The following is a 19,295-nucleotide window of genomic DNA, read 5'->3' on the forward strand; positions in this document are numbered from 1 at the left end:
CCGACTGGGCCTGTCTCTAGGCGCCTCCAAGGTTGGTTCCCACGCCGGGACCCCGCAGCAACCCTTCTCCTGGTCCTCAGAAGTCCGGTGCAAGGGAAGGTGTTGCTATCTCCAGATGTGGGCTCGTAGCGCCCTCTGGAGGCACTTTGTGTAAACCGCCGAGCACTCTCAGCCAGAGTAAAAGGGGCAAGGTTCTGGGGTTCTGGCCACAAATGGGAGACAGAATACAGTGGTCTCTAGTCCATGACCAGAATTCCTTTGACTCCCTTCTCTATCTTTACTGGGTTCTCTTCCCTAACTCAGCAGCTCCCTTGTACCAGATTTTGTTCTGGAAGAATACAATGGCAGCTCTTTTCAACCAACTCACCAGTCTAATGCCTATTACCAGGGACTGTGGAGAACGCAGTTGACCAAGACAGGTGCACACTGCACCCATCAGAGGCGGCAATGCCTGGGAGCCCCAAAGGACAGGCACTCAACCAAGCTGCTTCTCATGCCAGATCATAGTCAGAATAGGACCTGAGTAGCCACCCACCTCCCTTCCATCAAGGCTGGCTCAGAGGTTAAGACACTTGCTCCTGTCATTTTATACACTTTGCTAAAATGTAAGAAGTTCTTACGTGTTGGCTGTGAAGCCTGCGATGGTAGCGCACACCTATAATCCCAGCACTGGGAAGGCTGAAGCAGGACAACTGTTGCAAGTTCCAGGCCAACCTGGGTTACACAGTATGTTCAAGGCCAGCATACACCACAAAGCGAGATCCGTGTCTCCAAAAAAACACACACAAAAAACAAGCAAACATTGTGTTGGCTGAAACAGAGAGGGAAATGAAGTATCAGAACAAAGAGGCTGGGACAGTGATCAACCTGGGGAGTCTGTGAATGCAGACACGTTCACGCTCGAGTAGAACACTAGGCCCAGGGGGCAACCTTGTGGACTTGCAGCAGAAGAGGCAAAGAGCCCTTTACTCGGGGTGAGGAGCCAAACAGTTCTGCATGGACCCCATGGCACAGTACAAGGCTGGGAGGCCTCTCCTTCTCTTACTCCTCTGTTCCAAGATCTATTCCAGTTCTGACAAGCAAGTCTTCCCGCACTGCAGTGTTAACCCCTTTCCCCGAAGGTCAGGACTACAGAGCATTCATATGCTTTTCTTCCATGATGATTCTCACACAAGTATATCCCACGCCAGTTTCTGGCGAAGTGCTTGGCACTGACAGCACTCAATAAATAGTCGGTAAAATGAACCTTAGAGGAAGGGAAGCCTCACCATTGCCCAGGTCTATAAAGAGTAAGATGCCCATCTGTTTTAACATTCTGTGTATCCAAGCAGGCACTCACAGATGAGACCCACAACATATCACAACCCACACAAGTACAAAGAATCAACTTTATTGGACATTTTTAATTCCTTTTCTTGCCCTTGCCGGTGACCTTGGCTGGTGTGAGGACTGGAGCCGTTGCCTGGTACAGAGTAGAGGAGATCTTGTTGATGTAGTACAGACCAACCATGGAGAAGATGAAGCTGCAGGTTGAAGACAGAAAGATCACAGCATCAGTGAGTGTGCTGCTAGCCTTCTGCCAGGACAGACATTCTTCATGGAAAGAATCCCGGGAAAAATGGTTTGGGAAAACAGGGAAGGAAGAAGGGCAAAGAAAGGAGAACAGAGGCAGAAGTACCGGGCAGGGGAAGGTTGGCACCATCACAGTCAGATCCAGTGCCAAAAGACGAGGTGATAGGATGCACCCTTACCCAGCTGTCAGGCACATACCAGGTGGTTACACAGACTCGGTGGATGAGGCCAGATGCAAAGAGAGCCAACAGGAGACACAGGAGAACTAGGGAGGCAAGAATGGACAAGAACAATTAAGACGGTGGCCTGGACGGAAAAACCAGGCTTTATTGCACAGAGACCAGGAGAAGTCGGGAGCTTTTTACCACCTCTGCCCCAAATCTCACTAGGTTGTCCACCACAAAAAGGAAAAAACAAAAGGCACTACAGACTGAAGAGCAACACTTATTCCCATTTAGGAAAGAGGGCTAAAGCCTTTCCAATAGAAGCCAGCAAACGAGAAGTGACTTATTAAGTTGCTGACTAGTGATAGCGATGTAAGTTGAGGGTCTTCCTGGACACAAGGTAGAGGGCAGAGTATCTGAGTATATCCATTTACAGAAGCAAAAAAGGATATTAGGACATCTGGAATAGGATCATCTCATAATGAGCCAGGCATGGTGGCACATAGCTGTAATCCTAGCATTCAGGAGGCTGAGGCAGGAGGCCAGCCTGAACTATATAAGACCCTGTCTCAAAAAAAAAAAAAAAAAGCATCTGGTAATGATAGGGTGGGAGGGCAGAAAAGCCAAAGAGGGACATGAGCTTTGTCTCCCAACAAGTTTCCTTCAGAAATAAATGCCAGGTATGGTAGCAAATGCCTGTAATCCTAGCACTTGGGAGGCTGACTTAGGAGAATCACCACGAGTTCAAGGCCAGCCTGAACTACATATGGAGACTCTGTCTCAAAAAAACAACAAAAAGGGCTGGGGATTTAGCTCAGTGGCAAAGCGCCTGCCTGGCAAGCGCAAGGTCGTGAGTTCGGTTCCCGGTACCGGAGAAAAACCAAAAAAAAAAACAAAAAACAAAAAACAAAAAAAGAAGTAAGTGATGATGGTACATATACAAACAACACTGACAGAGATCTTGGGATTGCTGGATGGAAGGAGCTCTGGAAGCTTATGATTGGGCTAGGTGAAGAGAGCAAGACCTAGAAGCAGGCAAGGAAACAAGGGCAAAAATGAAAGATCTTTGTTTTACCATGTGAAGGTTTCACAGGAGAGGGCATCTGCTGTCAATTTTTGAGCATGTGGCATTCCTTAGGTGATCTGGCCTTGATGCCTAATTTGCTTTATAAACTTAATTCTCCAGAAGTAATTAAATCATCAATTCTCGATTACATGAGTAATTAAACATGGATTATTCCAAACAGAAAATAATCTAAGAAGTATTATAATTTGGTCAGGATTCCTGCTGCCATAAAACTTTGGTATGTCTAATATTTAGGCTCTGCACAGGACATTCCTGGCAGAGATCCTCAAATAAACAGAATTCACTACTATCAGATCAGCTGCTCACTGAAACCCTTCAGTGAACTTGGCCCTCCTGCTTTTTGGGGTGGGCACAAAGAACAGTTCCCAAGGGTGGGTGCCAAACATCAGACCAAACTTGGTGTTCTGAAACCTTCTTGGCAGCTGGCCAGAAGGCAAGGGTGTCCTGCTCCAGAAGCCTTCTCTTCCAATTCCACTGCCAGGAGCTAGATAAAATGCTGGAATTGTGGCTGGGGATATAGCTCAGCAGCACAAACAGCTGCCTGACAGGCGCAAGGTCCTGAGTTCGATTCTCGGTACCAAAAAAAAAATGCTGGAACCAAAAGCATCATCTGTCTTCAGACTGTTTGGGTCCTTAGCAACTTTCACTTTTTTTGAGACAGGGTCTTGCTATATAGTGCAGGCTGGCCTTAAACTCACTATTGTAGCTCACACTTGCTTTGAACTCAGAGATCCTCCTGCTTCAGGTTCCCGAGCGCACAGAGATTGCAGGTGTGCACCACCACACCCGGCTCTCCTTAGCAATTTTTACCACCTAAACACCTGGAAATTCAATACTGTATCATGTTTGGGGGAGGCTAGAGAGGAGAAGAGTTAAGTAATCAACCCCTACTTTTTCACTTACTCTCAGGGAAGATCTTTGCTTGGAATCCTTTGCCAAAGACCAGGTTCTCCAGATTATTGAAGGCCTGGGTAGTGGAGTTAAGGAGAGAGTGCAAGGGCAGCAGGGCTGTGTGGGGAAGGGCAGTAGCCTACGTGGCAGTCCCTCCCTTCCAGCACGCCTCCCCTTCTCAGCACCGGGAGGATACAGTGAGAGAGAAGACGAAGAGGCCGGAGCCCAGCAGGCCGCCCTGGATGGTGAGCCACTCGGTGGAGGCCAGCTGGCGGCTGTACATCTGCATGCCGGCGAAGAGCAGCAGGGACAGGAGGGAGGACAGGGCCAGCGAGGTGCCAGTGCCCACCACTGGCAGGCATGAGACAAGGGATGGAGTCAGCCTCGGGCCTCCCAGGGCCCAGGCCGATGTGGCCGGTCCTGGCGCTCGGCAGGCGGACCACTTCCAAGCTCTCGGGTCCGCAGCCACACCCTAGCTCCCCACAGCCCGCGGGCAGCCCGGCAACATCCCCAGACACCCCGATTTCTCCCGTCCCGTGGAAATGTCCTGAAGCCCAGGACACGTCAGCTTTGCTGGGAGAGCCGGGAAAGCCGGCCCGCCCCCACTCCGACCCCCGCCAGCGCAGCCCGGGGGTCCAGCGGGTCCCGTTACCCATCATGCCCAGCCAGCGGTTCTACTCAGCAGCTCCGGCCAGCGACTCGGGCCAAGAAAGGGGAGCTGAACGCAGCGCGGATCGCTGTGCGCGTGCGTCAGCGCCCGGCGCGGACTAGCTGCACTCCGCCCCTTCCCTTTTCAGCCTCTTGGCATCTGGCCGCAGCGCCCTCTCCCGGCACGGAGGAAGTACTGCGTCGAAGAGCATCCCTCGGCCACCGCCCTGGTCCCTAGCCTTCGCCTACCTACTGCATCCGCCGGTTCTCAGTATAGCTGCCCTTATGTCAAGTCCTTGCGCCCATGGACTATCGTGCCGAGCCCACCTCTGCATTTTTCTCCATTCAGTTATGACATCTGTAGTGCACGTTCCTCAAACTTCCCTGTCCTGTGCTCGTTGCTTTAACATCTTGCCCAACCCAAAAATGTAGCGCTCCCCACCTGAAGCTCATCTTCCTCTGAAACTAGCCTTCGCTTTATACGGTTAAGATTTGGGGCCACTGAAGAATTCCAATATAAGAAAGAGCTCCCCCCTCAAATACTTTCCCATGTTACCCAACCCCCCGACCGCTTTTCTAGAACCACGAGGACCACGTGGGGAGAACTATTTCCCACCCCCTACCCCCGACGGGCGCCGTTCGAGGCTGGTCTCTGGAGCATGCGCAGTGACAGCTCACCCCCACCCCTCCCCACACCCCCACCCGGCTCCTGCATTGAGCCCGGGGTTCGCAGCCGCAGCCGGGATCGGGCACCCGGGGGCGGGCGGGCACGGTAGGGCCATGGCTGAGGGTGAGGATATGCAGACCTTCACTTCCATCATGGATGCACTGGTCCGCATCAGTGTGAGTTAAGGTGGGGTCCCGGGGAAGGGAGGGGGTGCAAGGGATCCCGGGCAAGCCGGAACCTTGAACAGGTAGGGATGAGGAAGGTGCTGGGATGTAAACTAGTGATGGCTAGTGACGCCAGAAGCGACTGCGAGGGTCGGGGTGCAGGGATGAGAGGGTAGCCCCAGGGCAGGGGGAGGTGAGTGCCGCGAAGCGCTCGCTGGCTGCATGTGAGCTTCGAGGAGCTGCCTGGGCGAGCCAGTGGGCTGGGGTAGCCGCCAGCAGTGCCCCAGGACCGGGGCTTCAGGGAAAAGGAGCGATGCCAGGTGAAGGGGGCATGTGTGAGCTTGGATATTTTCCAGGAAAACCGAGGACAGGTGGGGGGCGATGAAGGAGCCGCCTCAGGGTCCAGTTTCCAATTTGCGCCCCTCCCCAAGACCCCACCCCACCGCACCCCCACTCGGGGCTGCTTCCCATCCTGTGGTTGTCATGGCAACCCGTACCCGGCTCTCCCAGGGGCGGTGCCAACCCTGCTCCCCCCCACCACTTCCTTCTCCCTCCCTCCCTGTCCCTCCCTCCTTTGTGTCAGCTGCGCCCCTGACCGGGATGGCTGCGAAAAGAGGGACCAAGGTGAGGTGTGGGGGTGGGGCGTAGCCTGAGGACCCCTGCCACCAAAAGGGGGAGGGCTACTTCCGGTGGGGAGGGGGCGAGAAGGCGGGGCTCTTGTTCCACCACCACCACCCAGTTTGGGGAAGGGGTTACGCTGGAAGAAGGGACAGGCAGGCCAGAGGGTAGGGGGCGAAAGGGAATGGGTTGGAACCGGGCACTGAAGGAGATAGACGGGGAAGTGAAGAGTGGAGGACGGTGTTGTGGCGGCCGCAGGCCTGAGCCGCGGCAGGAGGCTGAAGAGCGAGCGGCGCTGGGCTTTGGAGAGAGGCACGCTGTAGGGAGTGCTAGAGAAGGGGCTGGGGTCCTGCGCGAGCTCAGAATGGACGGTGTCCTTGAAATCAAAGCCAGAGGCCGGCGGCCCAGAGACTGAGGGATGGAGACAGGTGAGGGGGGCAGCCCGTCGCGGCTGCAGCCGAAGTGGTGGGGGAGGGGCTTAAAGCTAGGGGAGGCTGGAGCTCCAACCATCGCTTCTTACGGACCTTCAGCGCTTCGAGCACCAAGAGCGAGGGACAGGCAGTGGGAAGATATATGAACCAGGCCAAAGAAGGTACCTGGTCAAAGGCATAGGTAGCTTGGCTTGCCCCTTCCTGAGACCCCTGGCGTCTTTAAAGGCAGCTGAGGGGCCTGCTGAGATTGCCAGTTGTCCAAGCTCTGACCCAGCCTCCTGCTCCCTCCACAGACGAGCATGAAGAACATGGAGAAGGAACTGCTGTGCCCAGTGTGTCAAGAGATGTACAAGCAGCCACTGGTGCTGCCCTGTACCCACAATGTGTGCCAGGCCTGTGCCCGGGAGGTGCTAGGCCAACAGGGCTACATAGGCCATGGTGGGGACCCCAGCTCCGAACCCACCTCTCCTGCCTCCACCCCTTCCACTCGCAGCCCCCGCCTGTCCCGCAGAACACTCCCCAAGCCAGATCGCCTGGACCGACTGCTTAAATCAGGTGGGGCTGGGGCCTGTGGGGCAGGGTGGGAATGTAGGGCTGTCCATCACAAAGACTGCAAGGGTCCATCGCTGGTCAGACACGTCTGTATGTCTTTCTGGGGACAGCGATACTGCTTATCTGGGCTGTAATAAGGGCTGAGCTCTGGCCCGGTAAAAATGTAATGTTTCAGTTGAACAGACTCCACCCGCCCCCAGGCAGCTGTAACTCATTTCCTCTACCTCCTGGGTCCATCCACAGGCTTTGGGACGTACCCTGGGCGGAAGCGAGGTGCGCTGCACCCCCAGGTGATCATGTTCCCCTGCCCAGCCTGCCAAGGTGACGTGGAGCTGGGGGAGAGGGGCCTGGCGGGGCTTTTCCGGAACCTGACCCTAGAGCGTGTGGTGGAGCGGTACCGCCAGAGTGTGAGCGTGGGAGGCGCCATCCTGTGCCAGTTGTGCAAGCCCCCACCACTAGAGGCTACCAAGGGCTGCACAGAGTGTCGTGCCACCTTCTGCAATGAGTGCTTCAAGCTTTTCCACCCCTGGGGCACCCAGAAGGCCCAGCATGAACCCACCCTGCCCACCCTCTCCTTCCGCCCCAAGGTGAGCCAGCCCTTGCAGGGCCTGGGGAGGGAGGGGCATGGTGGTGCCAGGTGTGTGGGGATGCCTGGCACTGTGGGTTTCCAAAAGGAGGTAGGCAGGAGGTTGCCACTGCCAAGCTCCTTTCTCTGTAACAAAATCGTTGGGCAAATCATTTGACATTTCTAAGCCTCCCTCTCGGCTGCTGCACAGGGACAGTAGTATCTGCATACCTGCAGGACTGCTGATAGGATCACAGGAGACAATGTTGGTTCACTAAAAAGCCTTATCTATACACTAAGAAGGTTTGTATGCCTTCACTCATTGAACAAACAGTTACTGAGCACCTAGGAGCATGATCCCATTCTAGGTGGTGGGGGCACAGCAGTAAACAAGATGGATGATGTTAATTATGAACCACAAAGCTTAGATGAATTATCATCCTTATTGCTATTACCACACATCCCTGCCAGGTAGATGGAAGGAGAAGCAATGCTGGTGAAATGGGCATTGCCTGGAGGCTGAAGGGAAGGATTTGATACCAGTGTGTACCACTGGGTGACACTGTGGAGCCTTCGCAGCTGATTTCCTGCCCACTGGAAACTGACCCTTGGAGGGAGGGCACCAAACTGCTCCTGGGGGGCGGGTCAGCACACTGGCTGACTGTCTCACTATGCTTTGTGTCCCTAGGGCCTGATGTGCCCAGACCACAAGGAAGAGGTGACTCATTACTGCAAGACGTGTCAGCGGCTGGTATGCCAGCTCTGCCGGGTGCGGCGCACCCACAGCGGGCACAAGATCACACCAGTGCTCAGCGCCTACCAGGCACTCAAGGTGAGGACCCTCCTCCTCGGCCCCAGCGCCAGCTCACACTCACACCTCACGCACCTCCTCTGAACTGCTGGCATCTGCGGAGCCGAGCATGATCCCCACCACTTTCTTCCCCCTCAGGACAAGCTGACAAAGAGCTTGACATACATCCTGGGAAACCAGGACACGGTACAGACCCAGATCTGTGAGCTGGAGGAGACCGTCCGGCACACAGAGGTGAGGGAGGGCGAGGAAGTGGGCCCTGGGCCCTCCCTGGGGTGAGGGCAAGAAGGGGAGGCAGTGGACATGCCCATGCTGCCTACACAGGAAGCCCATGAGGAGTGCACATGTGTGGAGGTGGGGGTTCTTGGTTGGCAGAAGCACCACTGCCTGGGGCTGCACACAGCCATAGATCTGGAAGAGAACTCAAGTGCCCTCAGGCTCACGTCCTTCCCAGGGTTAGTGCACAACCTGAAGCTAGTATAGGTGAGAACCCAGAAGTCTTCTGCCAGATTAGATCAGATGACTTGGGGGCAGACAAAGAGGAGGCGGAGCAGCTATTGGACAGTAGCTAGCCCTGTCCAAGGGGACATTAGTACAATGGTGGCCTCTCTTATTCCTTAGCATTAGGAATATGAAGTTATGCCAAAATATGCCAAACTAAGAGCCAGGCGTAGCGGCACAGGCCTGTAATCCCAACACTCAGGAGGCTAGGGAGGTTGAAGCAGGAGGATAGTTGCAGGTTCAAGACCAGCCTGGGCTACAAAGTGAGCTCAAGGCCAGCCTGAACTGCATAACGAGACCCTGTCTCAAAAAGACCAAAAAACAAAACAAAAAACAAAATGCCAAATTGGTGTAATGGTTATTTCAGGCTGGAATCACTTGAAGTACTGTAACTTCAGAAAGGACGTTTTGGCCTGTGTCTCCTCACATGCAACAAGCCATAGAGATTCTTTCCAGAGGGATAACCTTCACATACCAGCTAGGCCCTGTAATCAGGGCTGCAACAGGAACCTGAATAAACAAACTCTGAAGGAATTTTTACCTTCCACTACTTTCTACACCTCCCCCCACTTATCTCCTAGCAACATCCCTAAGATTTCTGACTCTACTCCTATATCCCCTGCCCTGTCATTCATTCACAAAGGCATTGTTCTGGGGTGAGGCATGTAGCTCAGTGGCAGAGCAGAGCAAGGCCCTGGGTTTCATCCCCAGCAACCCCCGCAAAAAAGCAAATGGATTATTCTTTGTCTCAGAAGTTTAAAAGTATCATTCTTTGTTTGGTTTTGGCTTTTTGGTTTTTTTTTTTGTTGTTGTTGTTGTTGTTTTTGAGAGAGGGTCTCACTGTGCAGTTTAGACTGGCCTTGAATTCACTATGTAGGGACTTGGGATTTAGCTCAGTGGCACAGTGCCTGCCTGGCAAGTGCAAGGTCGTAAGTTCGAGTCTCGATACTGAAAAAAAAAAAGAATTCACTATGTAGCCTAGGCTGGCCTTGAGCTCATAGCAATCCTCCTGCCTCAGCCTCCCTAGTGGTGAAATTACAGGCGTGTGCTACCACACTTGGCAAAAGCATCATTCTTTAGATATTTTATTTGGACCTCACTCTCTTGTAAATATCCCCATGTACGTGTAAAATTAATAAAAAATGTTATGCTTTTTTTCTGTATTCTAGATCTACTCAGGAAGGGGGAAGTGGAGGGGCTCTCTGTCCCTACAGTTATGATATGAACATCCAGGAAGGTTAGAACAAATGGTTGGTCAGGAGCTGAGACCATCTGGGGGTAGTGGTGGCTTGGCCCTTTTGAAAGGATTGGTAGGATTTCCCCAGATCCTCTGTGATCCTAGCCAGGGTGTGGTATCCCAGGAAGTGCCCCTCCAAGAGAAAGAGAGTAATCCATGCCTCCTTTGGGTGTTGCTCCTGAGCAGGTGAGTGGTCAGCAAGCGAAGGAGGAAGTGTCACAGCTGGTGCGGGGGCTGGGGGCTGTGCTGGAAGAGAAGCGGGCCTCGCTGCTTCAGGCCATCGAAGAATGCCAGCAGGAACGGCTGGCCCGACTCAGCACCCAGCTCCAGGAGCACCGGAGCCTGCTGGATGGCTCAGGTCTGGTGGGCTATGCCCAGGAAGTGCTTAAGGAAACAGATCAGCCTTGCTTTGTGCAAGCAGCCAAGCAGCTGCACAACAGGTACTAAGGGGCATGGCACAGGGCACAGGCTTCTGGGAGGCAGGGGCATCTTGGGTGTAGCCAACATCTAAAACAGTCTCTAAGGTACTACCAGGTGCAGAGCTGGGGCCCTGGGGGCTTCTGTAAGATCAAACTGATGCTAGCTGTTCCAAGAGACAAGGGAGAGACCCAGAGCAGAGGCCAAGGCTATAGGGACAGGCAAGGCAGAATGAAGGGGAAGGGTGGCCGCCTAGAAGGCCATCCCTGACCCTTTCCCACCCCCATCCCAGGATTGCCCGAGCTACTGAGGCCCTCCAGACCTTCCGGCCGGCTGCCAGCTCCTCCTTCCGCCATTGCCAGCTGGACGTGGGGCGTGAGATGAAGCTGCTGACAGAGCTTAACTTCCTACGAGGTAAGGAGATGGCCAGGCCCATGCCCAGCAAGAGCCTTCTTCCCTTCCTTCCCAGCAGCGGGCCCGGGGGGCAGTGCCCACCAGGGACCTCCGGCCTCCTGCCTGGCCTGGCCAGCCGCTCCTCCCACCCTGCCACACCGTCCTACCGCGCTCCCCTCAGCGCTGCTTCTCCCTCTCTTTGTTTGTAGGCTGTGGCCACCGCGGACTCTGCTCCGGAGCACCCCAGGCAAGTCAGCGGCCCTGCCCCGGGGGCCCTGCCCCCCGCCGGGCCTTCTCCCCCACCCCACTCCCAAGCAGCTTGCAGCTCAGCCATACACTCATTGCTTCCTTCTTTCCTACCCCCACTGACCTCTTGGTCCTCCCACCTGACTGGTGCTCTGTCTCCCTTCTGCCTTCTTTAGGCGCTTGCCCAATCCTAGCCCTTCTGACCCTTGTCATTGTGACCCTTGCCCTCTGGACTTTCACTCTCTTCCCCTTGGCCTACATGTCTTGGCCTGCTGGCAAGCTTGCTGTCCTTCTGTCGTCTCCCTGTTTTCTGTCTTGCTGTCTCTGGCACCTCCTTCCTGACCTCATACCCTTCCTTCCGGCTCAGGGCCCTCTTGCCTGGGTTCCAGTGGCCTCTACCTACCTCGCCCTGGGGCTCCTTCTTTTTTTGTTGGTTTTTTTTTTTTTTTTGGTACTGGTAATTGAACTCAGGACCTTGTGATTGCCAGGCAGGTGCTGTGCTGCTGAGCTATATCCCCGGCCCTGGGGCTCCTTCTAACTCATAGACTATCTAAGCTTCAAGGGCCCTCAGAACTTATCAGCTCTGATATCCCCATTTGACTGAGGAGGAAACTGAGGCTCAGGGGCAGAGTCAGGTAGCAGCAGATCAGAACCAGGGGACAGCCCTTTTGACCCCTGCCCAGCAACTCCCCAACCTCTTTCTCCCTTGGGCCCTGCCCACTCTGTGCCCAGTGCCCAAATGGGTCCTTTTCCTAGTTCCCTCACCCACACTCATCCCCCCGGCTCCCGCTGCTTTCCCTTTTCCCACCTGCCCTGCCCTCCATCCCAGGCCAGTGGCCAGGCCCTGACTGACCCCCGTTATCTCTTCCGACAGTGCCTGAGGCTCCTGTCATTGACACCCAGCGCACCTTTGCCTACGATCAGATCTTCCTGTGCTGGCGGCTGCCCCCCCACTCGCCACCTGCCTGGCACTACACCGTTGAGTTCCGGCGCACAGATGTGCCTGCCCAGCAGGGCCCCACACGCTGGCAACGGCGGGAGGAGGTGAGGGGCACCAGCGCCCTTCTTGAGAACCCCGACACAGGCTCAGTGTATGTGCTGCGCGTCCGGGGCTGCAATAAGGCCGGCTATGGGGAGTACAGTGAGGACGTTCACCTGCACACGCCCCCGGCACCCGGTGAGTGACAGGCATGCATGCAAAGAGAGCAGTTTCCAGCTCAAGAGTAAGGGCTCAATCAATGTTAGCAAAAATAGCCTGGCAGAGTGGTGCATGCCTGTAATCCCAGCTACTTAAGAGGTTGAGGCAGGAGGATGGCAAGTTCCAGGCCAGCACAGGCAACTTAGCAAGATTCTGTCTCAATATAAGAAATAAATAATAAGCCAGGTATGGTGATACACATCTGTAATCCAAACACTCTGGGAGGCTGAGGCAGGAGGATGGTAAGTCCTCCACCCTGCGCAATTTAATGTCTTAGCAAGACCCTGGCTCAAAATAAAAAAATATTAGAAAGGGCTGGGGCTGCAGCTCGATGAAAAGGTCCTGGATTCAACCCAGTCCCACATAGTAACAATAACCTAACGTCATTTTCTTTTTTTTTTCCAACTGTGTAGTAACAATAACAATGACAACAATAATAATAATTATTATTATAAAAGGGCTGAGGATATAGGTCAGTGTAGTGTGTTTGCCCAGCGTATGTGAGGCCTTGGGTTCAATCCCCTGTACTGTAAAAAAGAAAAAAGAAAAAAGAAAAATGACTCTAGAAAATAGTTTGCACCCTGAGGCTGAGGTATGGGTGAGACCACCCAAGTAAAGGGCCAGGGGTTGAGGTTGGATGCGAGGGCCCGGCGTCAGCATCAGAGTGGTGGTTTGCATGGTGGTGGAAATGTCACCAGGCACCACAGGACAACAGTGGGGCTCTCCACTGGGCTGGCCACGAGAAGAGGGTCAGAGGAAGCTTGTGAGTCAGCCGGGTCTGGGACAGTGGCTTTTGTCTCAGTAGTCACCACTAAAACTCCCCTAGGCTTCCATGCCTGCACCCCTCCCTTCAGTTCCCCAGGCCCAGCCCCCTGCCCCCCGCCCCTTCCTGGTGACCGAAGCCTTTGACAACTTGTTCCCTCTTCTGAAATCCTGTGCTAACACCTCACAGTCCCTGCTGCCAGTGTTTGTCCCTAGAGTCCTTCCTTCTGTCTCAACCCTCCTCCTCCTTCCAGTCCTGCACTTCTTCCTCGATGGCCGCTGGGGTGCGAGCCGAGAGCGGCTGGCCATCAGCAAGGACCAGCGAGCAGTGCGGAGTGTCCCAGGGCTGCCCTTGCTGCTGGCTGCTGAGCGGCTGCTGACCGGCTGCCACCTGAGCGTGGATGTGGTCCTGGGCGATGTGGCTGTGACTCAGGGCCGCAGCTACTGGGCCTGCGCTGTAGACCCTGCCTCCTACTTGGTCAAGGTGGGCGTCGGGCTGGAGAGCAAGCTTCAGGAAAGCTTCCAGGGTGCCCCCGATGTGATCAGCCCCAGGTCAGGCCCCTCTGGAAGGGGTGGGGTAGGGGAGCCCTGGGTGGGTGCTGGGGGCAGGGCAGGCATGCAAGGGGGCACAGACTTGCTGCAGCTGGGGCGGGGCTGAGAAGGAAGAAGAGACCGGAGGAGCAAGAGAGGGTGAGGGGCCTGGGGCCAGGAGAGATACCTGCTCAGCAGAAGGGGCTTCAAGGATTGGTTTTTGGGGTGTGTGAAGGGAAATGGATGGCAGAAGAGGAAGCCTCGCTGCTTCCTTCCATCTTTCACGCAGGGCCAGAACCCCACCTCTCCAAGCCCTGGCGCCCTTTCTCCCTCACACCCCATTTCCAAGCTCCTTGCTCTGCAGAACTTCTTCTAAGCTCTCCTTCACCCACCTCTTTTCTCAGCATCCCCAAAAATCCTTCCTTTAAACATTCAACCCTCCTCACCCCCACAGCCTACGTAACACCCTCCCACGCGTGCTCTAAACGCGCTCTCCCCAACTCTCTACCCCCTAGCACTGCACTGCTTCAGAATGCTTCTCCCCAACCCCACTTCCCTCCTGAACCCTGCTGTCCCCAATCCTGTATCCCTCTAGCACCCCTCACATCAACCCACCTCTCTCTGTCTCTCTCGCTGTCTCTTTTTCTGGTATCCCTTCCTGCTCCCACTGCGCCCTGTATTTTAATCACTAACCCCTCGTTCTTCCCACATCCCCCAACTCTCCAAACCCTCCCCCCAGCGTGAATTCCCCAAGAGCGTTTTTCTTCATGCCTCCCTATCTTGAGAAGCGCCACATCCCTTCCGTGTGTTGTATCAATGTCTTGCCTCCCCCAACACCTCTCGCCCGTGTGCTTTCCTTTCAGCACCCCTTTCCCACCAACCCAAGCCCCAACTCTACACTTTTGACACCTATCTCTTCAGCACGTTTTTTTCTTGATACCCCAAATCCATCCTTTCAACTTCTTGCTCCCCAGCATCCATCCTCCCAACATCTCAGCCCCCAGCCCCCGCCTCCACTTCCTTATTCCAGCCCCCAACATCTTCTACTCAACTTCCGCTCCTGCAGGTACGACCCAGACAGTGGGCACGACAGCGGTGCTGAGGATGCCACAGTGGAGGCGTCGCCACCCTTTGCTTTCCTAACTATTGGCATGGGCAAGATCCTGCTGGGATCCGGAGCGAGTGCAAACGCAGGGCTGACGGGGAGGGATGGCCCAGCAGCCAGCTGCACAGTGCCCCTGCCACCCCGCCTGGGCATCTGCTTGGACTACGAGCGGGGCCGGGTTTCCTTCCTGGATGCTGTGTCCTTCCGTGGGCTCCTGGAGTGCCCCCTGGACTGCTCGGGGCCTGTGTGCCCTGCCTTCTGCTTCATTGGGGGTGGTGCAGTACAGCTCCAGGAACCTGTGGGCACCAAGCCTGAGAGGAAAGTCACCATCGGGGGCTTTGCCAAATTGGACTGATCCTCTCAGGTGCCTCCTCCAGCCCTGGGGTCTCACTGGGCCCTGGCCTCCCCAAGCCTCCTGGCACCGGTTGTTCCCCCAGCAGCTTCTCTCCGAAACAGTTCCTCCATGTGGGCCTGCCCCGTCCCCTCTGTCTGTGTCTTCCCAGAGCTTTCTCTTGCCTAAGGGGCTCTCCTCTGCTCACCTCTCTGGATATGCCCAGGGCCCATGCCCACCAAGTCTCTGCCCCATCCCCCCCCCTTGGCATCCTACCCAAATCGTGGAGAGCCCCGCCCCTTCCCACCCCTGTCCTATACCCCAAGGCTGACTGGGATGGAGGGCACCTAGAACACTGGGCATGATCCTCAGTCTGCCGTTTGCCTTGCCAGTCTCCCTACCCCATCAGTGCTGAACTAAGCCTTGGGGCAGGCAGGCTTTGGCCTCCGTAGTGAGGGAGAGGGGACCCTATCCTGCTTAATTTATTTGGGTCCCCACACCCCCAGCCGCATGTCCCTATGTTCCTCTTGCATGCTTTACCTGTCCTGCACCCATGCCAAAGTGCCAAGTCTCCCTTGGGGACCGAGCCAAGGCTGGGTGTCCCTTCTGGGTTGGGCCAGGCAAGGCCTCTGGTGCCAATGCTGCCTCCCTGTGGTGGGCACTGCTAGGCCTGTGCAGAACAACAGCTGTAATTTTCATGATTTATAAACAATAAACTGTGACACCAGGCACATTTTTGCCTTCCCAGAGTGTGACCGTTCCTCTAAGATTCTGTGCCAGGTGTAGCAGCAGAGGCTTTCAGGGTGCCCTGCTGTTGGTGAAGCAGGGGTGCCAGGTAGATGTGGCACCCAAGGAAAAGAATCCCCAAGCCGAATGCCCCAACCCTCCTGCCACACCTATCAGGCGCAGGCTCTTCACGCCCTTAGCCGCCAGGGGGCGCAGCACTCTGGTTGTTGGCATCAGGCCCTAGCCAGGCATCCAGGCAGTGACATCAGGCCCTGGGAGATTGTGGTTGAGGGTGCCAGGCACAGTGCCTGGGCCCAAAGAGGTCAGGGAACTAGAGCCACTTCCCCCTTCCCAGGGCTCCAGGGAGCCCACCCCTAGAGGCAGTGGGCAGGTGGGGCAGCGAGGGGCCAGGGAGGGGACAGGCCTTAGTGCCAGTACCCGGATCTGTTCCAGCCCCTGCTTATCACTGCCAGTGTTGACTCTGCTGTTGTTATCATTGCTCAAGGATTTACTTCACACTCAGGCAGCTAAGAATAGAGCCGCCTGGGGGCACAGTGCCAGCAAGGTGGGGAGGGGCACGGGCTAGCACCAGAGAAACCCAGGCCGGAGGAGAGGGGACTGTCACAGCACAGGTGGAGCTGAGGTGCCCAGCCCAACAAAGCTGGCCTAGGTTTCGTTTCCTTCCTCCTGCACCACCAGGAACGGGGAAAGAAGAGACTCTCAACTTCTTCCTTAGGCCACCCTTGTACCCGGCGTCACCTCTTCCCCACATCGCCTACTTCTCAAACACAGCTCCTGGCCTCTTGTCCTCCCTGTGTCTTCTCCCAAGGTCCCTTCCAGGCCTCTTCACAGACAATTTCTGACCACCTTTCCTAGCCATGGCCATACATGAAGGATCACAAGTGGGCACAGGAGGACACCTTTTATTGGGTCATGTTCCGGTTCCCACACTCCAGGCTTTTTTTTTTTTTTTTTTTTTGGGAATCAAATTCGGGACCTGGCATCAGGGCCTTGCACTTGCCAGGCAGGCGCTGTGCTGCTGAGCTATGTCCCCGGCCCACATCAGTCTTTCTAGATCAATCCTCCCGGAAGGGCCAACACAGCACTGCCACGCTGCCCCAGGAATTTTCCCCAGGGCAGGGCTGGGCTTCACCAGGCTCAGATGGGTAGAAGGCTTGGCAGAGCCTCTCGGGAAAGCTGTGAGCAGCCCCCCGAGCTCCTGGATCACCAGCCCAGATCCGAATGGAAAGGGCTCTGGCAGTGAAGAACCTGAGACTGGCACTTCTGCCTGCTGCCAAGTGGTGTCCAGCTCCTACAAGTTGGCAGAAGTGGCTGCCACTGCTGGGTTCGTGTAAGATAGGCTGCCACCACCATTTCCTGTAGAAACCTAGGTGGAGGGAAAAGGGAGCAGGGTGAAGGACAGAAACTACCTGCCAGGGTCCCCGGAAGCCACCCCAGGCTGAGGTAAGTGATCTAGGGCCCAGCCCACTCTCAAGGGGTTAATTGCGAAAGAGCACCTGCCGGCCCCACCAGCAGCCAGGTGACTATAAGCAGGCTGCTCCTCCCACTGCGCCCCTCCTCTCCCTGCCCTTGGCACTACTCAGCCCCCCAGCCCGCCCTTCCTGTCCCTTTCTGCCTCCATCCCTTGCCCCTCTGGCCCAAGAGGTGTGTGTGTGTGTGTGTGTGTGTGTGTGTGTGTGAGATCCCCAGGAGGAGGAAAATGGGGCAAGAAAAGAAAACTTCTCTCCTCCCCCACTCAAGCGGCTCTCCAGCCCCAGGTGGCTGCAGTAATTATTTACCAGGTCCTGGAGAAAAGGCCAGGAGAGGAAAAAGGGAGGGGTCCTTGCTCACCCGGCTTGGCCAGACTTCCTTCTCTGTGGGGAAAGCCCCCAGCTTCCCTTTCGGCTCCCCACATAGGAGGTGAGTAGGGCACAGGTGCTCAACCCTCATGACTCCTGTGGAAAGGGCTCCCCTGGGCACAGCGCCTCGCCCATTTCTCCTCAGGGCATCCTAATGAGCACTGCCCTGGTCGCAGTTCAGCCATTGGTAAAAGCGGACAGGCCCGGGCAGCACTAACAGTGCTGGCATGCACTAACAGTCCTCACTCCGAGGTCTCCTTTCTTCCACAGTCTCCTCCTTAGGTCTGGCCCCCAGAACCACTCTCGCCTCCACCTGTATCCTTGCCAGGCCCTCCACAGCTCACCTCCTCATACGGGTTGCGTCTGGTGCTTCCGGGGGGCACATAACGCCCATGGGTGTGGTAGGTGGGATATTCACTCATGGGGTGGTAGGTGTCCCGGGTTGGAAAAATGTCCAGGTGCCCATAGCTCTTTTGGCGGCACTGACACACAGCCTAGGGGATACAGCAAGTTACAGTGGGTCATGCTGTTCCTTCCCCACCAGGGACTCCAGTGAAGGCCCAAGCCTGAGCACTTACCAGGGCAATGTAATAGACAATGGCCAGCAGGACCAGAACACAGACCAGCACAAGCAGGGCGATGCCCCAGCCTGGTACCCCAGACTGGGCAGTGGAAGAAGGAGCCTGTATTTCACGCGCTAAAAGGACAAGCAGCAGTTAGGGTGATCTCCCTCTGCTAACACCAACACAAAGAGCAAGAACCCAGTGGTGGAGGAAAATGGATGCTGCCTGGTGCTGGGCTGCAGCTGGGGATGGAGCCTCACCATTGATATCTGAGATGCTCAGATTATACATATTTTTTGCTTCATCTGTGTGCTGAGTGAGTCCTAACTGCACGGCGTCCTCGTTAACAGTATTCTTCCGGAAGATCAAAGTTGATTCCACTACCACAGATCCTGGTCTGGTTATAGGAAATGGGCAACTCAGGCACAGGTCTCCTAGCCTCTGCCTCAACATTTCCCCCCAGCCACAAACGTACCCTCCCTCTGCAACATCATAACAACAGCCCGCACACAGAGTCCTACCCAGAGCCATACCTAAACTTGATATCCAAGAGGCCCAGAAAATCTTGCTGATAAATCTGCAAAAACTGGGGTGAGAGGGAAAGGACTCAATTTTGATGTAAAGAATTCAAGCAGTAGTTAAAGCTGCTTTAGAGAAGCACAGCAGGGCCAGGGATATAGTTCAGCAGCACAGTGCCTGCCTGGCAAGCGCAAGGTCATGAGTTCGATTCCCGGTACCAAAAGAAAAGAAAAAAGAAAAGCACAGCAGAGGAAAGGCAGATACCCACCAATTTAGAAATGTTCCTCTCCAGCTCTTGATAGTAACGGGTGCTGGGATCTTCCAGAGAAGAATTAAACTGCAAGTTCAAAATCTTAAAAGACAAATAGAAGAAAGAGACCATAACAGATGGCTGAGGAGAATTGTTGGAGGAAGTAGAGGGAGGTACTGTGTCATGGTTAGTGCTACCGGCAATCGTCCCGCTGCTGGGGCTGGCAAGTGTGGTAGAAGTAGGAGACTGGGAGCTGGGAAATGAGGAAGAAGCATCTGTGTGAACTGAGGTTGTAGTAGCCACAGCAGAGGAGCCATTGTGAGGTGCAGTGGTGGCTGGGCCTGGTGGAGAGCTGGTGGCTGAGACTGAGGTGCCATGATGGACTGAAGGAGCAGTTGCTTCTGTAGAGTTGGTGGCTGTGACCGAGGTGTCATGGTGGACTGTAGGGGCGGTTGCTTCTGTAGAGTTGATGGCTGTGACCGAGGTG

At 55.3% G+C, this 19,295-nt stretch overlaps 3 protein-coding genes across 9 annotated transcripts in view; 1 reads left to right on the plus strand and 2 right to left on the minus strand.

Moving 5' to 3' along the window:
• Positions 1-1,374: 1,374 nt before the first annotated feature.
• Krtcap2 (keratinocyte associated protein 2) lies at positions 1,375-4,496 on the minus strand. Of its 2 annotated transcripts, none has more exons than XM_013508306.1 (5): positions 4,367-4,496; positions 3,911-3,997; positions 3,727-3,790; positions 1,771-1,837; positions 1,375-1,523 (listed from the first exon to the last, which is right to left on the minus strand). In XM_013508306.1, the coding sequence occupies exons 2-5, from the start codon at positions 3,995-3,997 to the stop codon at positions 1,403-1,405; spliced, it is 339 nt and encodes a 112-aa protein (XP_013363760.1). In that variant the 5' UTR covers positions 4,367-4,496; the 3' UTR covers positions 1,375-1,402. The 2 variants fall into 2 exon arrangements, with proteins under 2 accessions (XP_013363760.1, XP_005411635.1); XM_005411578.2 differs by having other exon boundaries at positions 3,911-4,065; positions 4,367-4,495.
• A 544-nt stretch (positions 4,497-5,040) lies between these two features.
• On the plus strand, positions 5,041-15,622 carry Trim46 (tripartite motif containing 46). Of its 5 annotated transcripts, none has more exons than XM_005411581.2 (10): positions 5,041-5,205; positions 6,536-6,797; positions 7,038-7,381; positions 8,048-8,191; positions 8,309-8,404; positions 10,095-10,348; positions 10,618-10,739; positions 11,839-12,141; positions 13,179-13,476; positions 14,522-15,622. In XM_005411581.2, the coding sequence occupies exons 1-10, from the start codon at positions 5,143-5,145 to the stop codon at positions 14,913-14,915; spliced, it is 2,280 nt and encodes a 759-aa protein (XP_005411638.1). In that variant the 5' UTR covers positions 5,041-5,142; the 3' UTR covers positions 14,916-15,622. The 5 variants fall into 5 exon arrangements, with proteins under 5 accessions (XP_005411638.1, XP_005411640.1, XP_005411641.1 ...); XM_005411583.2 differs by lacking the exon at positions 5,041-5,205 and adding an exon at positions 5,221-5,817 and having other exon boundaries at positions 13,179-13,408; positions 14,522-14,651; XM_005411579.2 differs by lacking the exon at positions 5,041-5,205 and adding an exon at positions 5,224-5,817.
• Positions 15,623-16,524: 902 nt separating this feature from the next.
• The window catches only part of Muc1 (mucin 1, cell surface associated), a 4,385-nt gene continuing 1,614 nt past the window's right edge, over positions 16,525-19,295 (minus strand). For both annotated transcript variants that reach the window (XM_013508308.1, XM_013508307.1), the window contains exons 3-8: positions 18,827-19,295; positions 18,573-18,625; positions 18,300-18,436; positions 18,055-18,173; positions 17,821-17,970; positions 16,525-17,004 (exon numbers count right to left, since the gene is read on the minus strand). The exon at positions 18,827-19,295 ends at the window's right edge or, in 1 of these variants, runs on beyond it. In XM_013508308.1, coding sequence (XP_013363762.1) covers positions 16,930-17,004; positions 17,821-17,970; positions 18,055-18,173; positions 18,300-18,436; positions 18,573-18,625; positions 18,827-19,295 — 1,003 coding nt within the window. In that variant the 3' untranslated portion in view covers positions 16,525-16,929. The remainder of the gene's footprint in view (positions 17,005-17,820; positions 17,971-18,054; positions 18,174-18,299; positions 18,437-18,572; positions 18,626-18,826) is intronic.

This window comes from Chinchilla lanigera, unplaced genomic scaffold (genome assembly GCF_000276665.1).
Source record: "Chinchilla lanigera isolate Chin_1 unplaced genomic scaffold, ChiLan1.0 scaffold00144, whole genome shotgun sequence".
Taxonomy (NCBI): domain Eukaryota; kingdom Metazoa; phylum Chordata; class Mammalia; order Rodentia; family Chinchillidae; genus Chinchilla; species Chinchilla lanigera.

Excerpts from the sequence above, each read along its gene's own strand:
- Krtcap2 (XM_005411578.2), bottom strand. Across the intron at positions 1,838-3,726 it reads AGCAAAGATCTTCCCTGAGA|TTCTCCTGTGTCTCCTGTTG; the intron begins GTAAGTGAAAAA and ends TTGCCTCCCTAG. Across the intron at positions 1,524-1,770 it reads CGAGTCTGTGTAACCACCTG|CTTCATCTTCTCCATGGTTG; the intron begins GTATGTGCCTGA and ends TTCAACCTGCAG.
- Trim46 (XM_005411579.2), top strand. The coding sequence starts at position 5,575 with ATGAAGGAGCCGCCTCAGGGTCCAGTTTCCAATTTGCGCCCCTCCCCA. Across the intron at positions 6,798-7,037 it reads GGACCGACTGCTTAAATCAG|GCTTTGGGACGTACCCTGGG; the intron begins GTGGGGCTGGGG and ends GTCCATCCACAG. Across the intron at positions 13,477-14,521 it reads CCCGATGTGATCAGCCCCAG|GTACGACCCAGACAGTGGGC; the intron begins GTCAGGCCCCTC and ends CCGCTCCTGCAG.